Genomic DNA, 7657 nt, shown 5'->3' on the forward strand with positions numbered 1-7657 from the left:
AAAATAGTAGTTAATGGCATTCTAGCATCGTATGTGACGTCATTTAAAAACCTTAACAAGTCATTACTGATTTATGGGATTGAGAAAACTCAAAAATGGATGAAACCTATGATCCCCGGGTTGGAAGAAGAAATATTGACTATTAACTGAAAAGTGGACTCAAAATTAGTTTACAGAAAGTGTGGCCAAAAAGTTCTCCTTACTTCTTTGAATTTAAATGCTAGCTACGTTTTCCTAATTGTCTGAATCTGAGCCTGAAAATTGCACTTGTTGAGCATCCTTAGGTTCCACATCAGTGACTGAAGGAGGAATAAGGTCGTTTCTTGGACGAGTAGGGTTATTTCTTGGACGAGTCTCGCGATTTTGCCTAACCTTATCCTGCAACAGGAAATTCATAAGAAGAAAAAGAAATACATTACATGGGTAGCTGAACCAATGCGTAATTGAACTTGACTGCAACTAAATGTGAATGGGGTTGAGCTCTACTACTAGTATTACACCAATATTAAGTGAATGACCTAATGAACAACTTATTGGAACGAATGAACTACCGAGTCTCAAATTAGCAAATAGACAATTACTCTGACTAACCTTATCACTCGATTCATTTGAAGTGTTTGGCTCATTCTTCGGAGTTGGTTGGCTTCTCTGCAGCCAGGTGCGCCCACACAACATCAATGCCACCAAAAGTAAAACTGGTCCAATCCTTGGATCACCTAATTGGTTATGCATTTGATTTATGAAGGAAGTGATCTTATACTTCAAGTCCTTGCTCGAAGAAATAATTTTCTCAGAACCTGCTTGCCATAAGGGATCTGAATCCTCAGGAACCAGCTCAGGACATTGTGTTCTCTGCAAGATGGACAGAATACTTCACTGTCAAAAAGACAGCATGGACAGAGCAAACCTGTCTCAGACAACTGAATTAGCTCATCTACGAAAGGATATCAAGGGAAAATAAGCATCTTTTACCCATTTCATTTGCACAAGTAACAAACTGATAAAGGTTTTTGAGTTGAAATCCTAGCATGCATATGCATGCATAAAAAGTCCATCCAATGGGGACTCCCACGACCATGGTTAGAAACGCACGACATCCTAGGAGGTTACACAGCCTCACCCTTGAAAGCAAAAGAGAAAGTTGCTCCCGACTTGTATCCCCGAGGTCAAAATTAAGCACCTTTAGAATTGCTTCAAGACTTGCCTTTCCCTACTTGCCTACGTACAGATGTATGGTTCAAATCCAAACACACTTGCACATAGCCTTAGCGATTTGGAGTTTAGACTTAATGATATCAATATGACAGAAATCCAAAAGTACAATCAAGACACAAAAAAGACAAGATTGCTAAAGTAAACTAAGGGACTATCTAGGACAAAGTATATTTTGAATAATAATATCCATTTGCCAGCCTGCTATAAGCATAAAAGTTTGTGTTGCTTATAGCAGAAGCATAATAAAGTGTCACCTTAAAGTCAACAATATTGGCGCCAAATTATCAAGATGAACACAATGACCATCTGACAACGTTTTAAGTAACTAAGAAGTTACCAGTCAACCAATGTAGAATTTGTAAAATACAAAATATACGCGTCTGCATCTCTTATTCAAAATGAGTACTAATGCAAAGGAAGAACATTCCAGGTTTAATTAAGAACTAGCTACCGTGCAATTGTTCACCAAAAACAGAATGACAGAAGAAAGAGAACCCAAACACAACCCCAAAAAGAATAAGAGGAGCAGCTAATTAGCATCATATAAATACACAAGGAGAAGAAGTCAATACAAAGAATCCTCTGAGGACTCGTTGAGATGTTTTTGCCAGTTGACTTACAAAAGGAGGGAGATTTCTGGAGTCTCCATCTTCTATTGTCCTGGAAATCCAACTTATGATCTGCCAATAAACATCCACAATATTTCAGAAGAATTTGAAATAAGCCATCAGGAACAATTCACGAATATGATTATTCATAGTTTCTCAACATACAGAAATGCCCATAAAACAAGCACTTTCAGTAGATAATAGAAGGCAACAAATTCCAGTTTGCACCCTTAAGCTCTTTGGCCATTCTCACTGTACTCGGCCTAAACACGATATGCCCTAATGTAGTTTAATTGCTTATGTGCTACACATAATAACAGACAAAATGCAGGGGACATTCATGTGCTTATTTACCAAAGGCATCCAAGAAAGTTGGACAAGAAAACACTGGACTAATGATTTTTTAGTGCATGGTCCATTTTTGAGCAGCAAGTGGTGTAATATTTGCGAAAGTGCTTTATTAGACGATGAAAGCAGAAGAGTCCATGACAGTTCTGGACAGCTGCTGTTCCAATTCTCGAAGTTTCTATAGCGATACTACCAAATTTCCTTTGGGGAGAGGCAGAGAGGACCGAGTTTAGGAGTGAAAATACTGCATCAACTCAACTGGCTGTCACCCACAGCTATACTCCACCACCAGGATCACTCCAAAATCAGATGGCAATTTGGATAAATCTGTGAAGCTATGCAGAAAGCGAGGGATAATTAACTGATAATTTCAACCTTTGGTTTGATTTAATACCCAAATCTTCAGATTTTCATATCAATCTGTTCTTGAACAAAGTTGCATTTAGTTTATTCTTATAGTGCAAATGAACAAGTTTGTCTCTGAGAATATGAAGATTAAAGATTTATGATCACGTCGAAAAGATATTATCGTCAATCCTGTTGTTTTCTTTGATCAATATACACCCAGAAAAGGTGCTGACAGTCTCATGCAATGCTTGTATTAATCAAGGTTAGCACTGCTAGTGATTGTGGTACATTTGGGAGTATTTGATAATTTAGGGAGCAAAGCACCCAAAATCAGAGCTTAGGTGCAAAAAGTCCCAAAGTACAGTTGAGGATACAAAGGAGAAAAGCTGTTTGGTATAAGAGCGCAAAGTAGATCAGTCCAATAAAAAAGAATTGCAAAAACCATAGCATTAACTGATGCCGTTATTTAAGGTCAAGCACTAGTTCAATTTAGATGCTTAAAACTACAAGCTTATGAAAAATTCAAACCTCTGTACTTTCATCTGGACCATTGTACTTTGCCACTAGTTGAGATGCAGGATCTGGTTCACTGTGATGCAATGCCTCAAACATGTTTCTTGGCTGCCTTTCAATTTTCACTTCATCCTCTGTTTCATTCCGCTCATATCGTACAATTAGCAAACGCGGTACATCTATCATAGCCCTTCTTGTTCCACAAGTTTCATAGCTGTCTTCAGAATTTACATGGAAGAAACAATATTTCTAAAAATTGGAGATATGTCAGCCATCAATTTAAGAGCACCAGTAATTGACTGGTAAAAAAAGCTGCATATCATATTAATAATTGTGCAAAACAATCGAATTGTTGGAGCATGTAATCTATATCCCAAGAATGAAAAGACAACATGATATGCTACAACCTTACTGGGCATGATTGTTAATAACATCTACATGATCCACACACAAGACATAAAGCTACACGCCCTCTTCTGGAGGTCCAATAACCATACAATCTTCATGCAATTATAACCATCATAAATTTTATGATACTGAAGTCTTCTTCACATGGAAATCTTTAAATCGTCCCCTAGCCCTTAGTACACTCCATTGGCGAGCCAAGCAACTTAAGATAATTATAACCTAATTTTAGCACAGATGAAAATTAAGCTGAAAAGGTGCATCTGAAAGCTTATATCCACAGAAAATAAAACATTTGCACTCTGCCAGTTCTGATCTTGGAGTGTATAAATGCATTAACTCAAAGCTTTTTTAGAACAAAATAACTACACAGATGGATGCTGAACACTTATAACCCTATACTGCCTAGTAAATTTTCAAGAGCAGGAAAGACTAGAGATACCCATACACAGGCATCCACAATCAATCTGGTTTTAATCACCTTTATACTGAAGTTTCTGGCCCTGCATAAACTATATACCACTTTACACATAATCTCTTGCAGTCTAAACTACACAGCTGTGGGGTGTCAATCTTCCAGAATAACAAAATTGAAATGCAAGACCTATAGAATAGGAGTAGTGACAAAAAATCAGCAGCAACTTCCATGGTTTCAATATATGATGGAGGTTAGAAAACTTGTTAAGGAATATGCTTGCTACACATTAACAGAACAAAACACAACTTCCGCACTGTTCTTAAATGCCTACATTTTCTCTAGGAAATCACATTCATAGCCTCACAATTTACTTAACTGCCAAATCTTGATTTATAACTTCAAAAGATGCAATCCATGTTCTGGAAGATTTGAACAGATCAACAACCAAAAGCAAAGAAAAATATGAAGAGAAACTAACTTGCTGTGCCTCCCCGTCAAGCCAGGTAAACGTCAATCGCTTTTGTTTCACAGCAAGAGCTGCTGGTGTAGACAGAGAATCTTGATCAAGAGTGTTCAACTCACCACCATTATTGTTCAGTGTCTCTTGTACCCTGCGAATGGTCTTTGACCAAGTGTAATGACACCATTTACTATATAAAACAAAATTTGACAGCACCTTTGTGTCACAAAAATCTTTGTCTCTGCATATTCAGTTTACAGTATTTCCTTGCCATTATTTTTAAAGTATTACTGATTTCACTCACTTGGAATAGTTTGCATCACAAATGGAATCACATAAATGTCTTATCTTAAATCTGTAGCTTCAGGTATGTATCACACTTAGATATCAACTAGCATCCAGATATTGACTTAACAAAAGATAACAAGGAAAGGAAGCTCACTTCACGCATTTTATTTAGTTCTTGGCTCAGCCTTCCAGCAAGGATGACACAATACCAAATCCTCATCTCACTTCCAGCACGAGAGTAACCTCGAGCATCACAACCCAACTCCATTGAAGTGACACTCCTTAGCTGGGGAAGCACTGAAACCATACATCAAAAAGCAAAACCATCCATTGTCATATCTTACTCAGGTTCAGCACAGCATGCAATGAACAAGTAAGGCAGAAGTTCTGGAGTCTTGCATTTCTAGTCCTATTTCCATTTCTTTTTTGGTTTAGGACAAAATGAACACATTGTTCTAGGTAAGGGAACAAAGGTACCAAGTAATCCTAGAAAGCTTCAGATTTTGGAAGCCAACAGAAGCCAAGTAATCCTTCTTTAATCCAGACTCTACATTGAAAACCTTTTCTCTTCTTACAGGAAAAATGACGTTTGCCTATCCAGTGATCCTTTCAAATTAAGGGTACAGCACCAGCTAGTCCATTTACAGAAAGCTTGGATAAGTTATCTTACTCTAAGGAAGACAAGTTAGGTCTTTAACTGGAGGTAAGCAAGATAATCATGGGAACATTTAATCAGAAAAAATTCAGTAAAATGAAAACATAAAAATAAGTTTTTTCACGAAAAGGACTTGGTGAAAGGATTAACAACAGTAACAAACTCTAAAGCTGAACTTTAACTAAGCTTAAAATGCTTCTTAACAAACCAAAACAATAACAGCCCTCTATGTTGTTAAAATGCAGATTTTATTATGGTGCATGAATAAGCAATCTTTACATTGGAACCAGGTTTATTCAAAGGTCCTTGTCAGGAAACAATGATTGTTACCACAGTCAACTTTCAAAACCCTTAACATAAACAAAAACATACTTATCAGTTTATGAAGAGAAACATGGATAATTTAAAAACTTCACCATATAATTCGACTATAAAACTGAGAACAGACTTAAGCATGAGAATGAATAACATGGTTGAAACCAGCAGCTGAAAAACACATATCACAAGGATTAAGTTTGTAGTTTATCTGAGATGACAGATGCTGTAATAGCAGAACCCATTGACTAGTGACAGGAGGAATATCTGACAAAGAGAATTGTTCAAACATGGTAAACTTCATGCAGAAAGACTTAATAAAACTGTACTAAAACAAGTATACCATGATATTTGTTATTCTCCATGATATCTATAAACATCGAATTGTTGATTGATCCTGCAAGATACAAGCACCTAAAGCTTGTCAATAAATCATGCCGTGCTACTTTCACAGCAGCTACTATGGTCTCTCAAAAGGGACATAAGGAAAGAACATGCCATAGTAAATAGTGGGTTTGACACCAGGATCTTTAAGTATTACAATGGCTGGAGCAGATTCAACCCCAAACCTGTTAGAAATGAAAAGAACTTCAGTGAAATGCGTTTGATACACTGAACAGACCCATATTTATGCTGCAAGAGAAAGGTTTTCCATTGTTCAAGAAAAAATATTTTAAAAAAATACCGTAGATTTCCGTATGAAGTACTCCCTCCGTCCCATTGTTATTGTCATAGTTCACCTTTTTTCATGTCCCAAAATTTGAGTCACACTACAATTTTTTTCTCTAACATTCCATTTGTAGCCTCAAAAGAGACATTGATAAAATAAAAAATAAGTATGATGGAACCCACAAAAAACTCTTGAGGATATGCTGAGAGCCTGTATTGTGGACTTTGGAGAAAGTTGGAGTCGATACTTAACCTTGGTTGAATTTGCATATAACAATAGTTATCATTCCTCTATTCAAATGGCCCCATATGAAGCCTTGTATGGACGACGATGTCGATCCCCAATCCATTGGGATGAAGTAGGAGAGAAAAAAATTATAGATCCGGCTACAATACCATGGGTTGAAGAAGCATACGAGAGGGTAAAGGTGATCCGCCAAAGACTTCAAACAGCCCAAACTGACAGAAAAGTTATGCCGATCATCGGAGGAAGGATTTGGAGTTCGAAATAGGAGATAAGGTGTTTCTTCGAATTACCCCGTTGAAAGAAAAGATTAGAGCAGGAAAAGGAAAAAAATTGCAACCACGGTACATAGGACCTTTCAATATACTTCAGCGAATAGGAAAGGTGGCTTATCGACTTGAATTACCAGCTAGTTTGTCTCGGATCCATGACGTTTTCCATGTTTCCTTGCTTAAGAAATATCATCCGGATCCGACTCACATTTTGCCACCCGAAAATGTTGAACTAGACGAGTCCTTAACCTATGAAGAACGACCTATTCAAATATTGGATCGGAAGGTGAAGGACCTGATAAACAAGTAGATTCCATTAGTAAAGGTTCTATGGAAGCATCATGAAGTGGAAGAAGCAACCTGGGAACTAGAAAAGGACATGCAAGAGAAATATCCCGACCTGTTCACGACGAAAGGTATGAATTTCGAGGTCGAAATTCTCTTAAGGGGGAGAGAGTGTGAGGACTTGCAAATTCCTTATATATTTATTGAAAATTTCCTTTTATTTGAAAATTATTTGGAAATTATTATTCTATACCATATTGCTACTCAATCACCCTAGGAAAGTGTCAATGATCATAGGAAATTAGGGTTTTCCTTTCCGATTTCAATTTGAAGTGAAATAGAGTTTTTCGTGTATCCGTCGTGTAATTATCCGGTGCGGAGCGACGATCAAATTTGGTGCTTAAGAGTGACTTTTGGGTGAGAAATAATATGTGATTAGAAGAAATGATAAAAAGTTAGTGAATAGAAAGTAAAAACCCTAGTATGTGTGATTTAAGGAAAAACGGTACGAACCGACGTGTACTGTGTACTACCGATTGAACGCACCACTTGACCACCACTTTCTTACCATACAAGTTCATTAATATTTGAGCAAAATATCTCCTTATTTCCAG

The 7657-nt window shown here is 37.1% G+C and overlaps 1 protein-coding gene across 1 annotated transcript; it reads right to left on the reverse strand.

The window, feature by feature from the left end:
* Positions 1-42: 42 nt before the first annotated feature.
* Positions 43-6915, reverse strand: LOC113757121. The gene is made up of 9 exons (XM_027300527.1): positions 6893-6915; positions 6072-6142; positions 5917-5970; positions 4758-4900; positions 4334-4477; positions 3048-3281; positions 1836-1895; positions 592-852; positions 43-378 (listed from the first exon to the last, which is right to left on the reverse strand). Exons 1-9 carry the CDS (start codon positions 6913-6915, stop codon positions 235-237), a joined length of 1134 nt encoding a protein of 377 aa, XP_027156328.1. The 3' UTR covers positions 43-234.
* Between the last annotated feature and the right edge of the window lie 742 nt (positions 6916-7657).

The sequence above is a fragment of the Coffea eugenioides genome, unplaced genomic scaffold, assembly GCF_003713205.1.
Source record: "Coffea eugenioides isolate CCC68of unplaced genomic scaffold, Ceug_1.0 ScVebR1_2750;HRSCAF=3834, whole genome shotgun sequence".
Lineage (NCBI taxonomy): Eukaryota > Viridiplantae > Streptophyta > Magnoliopsida > Gentianales > Rubiaceae > Coffea > Coffea eugenioides.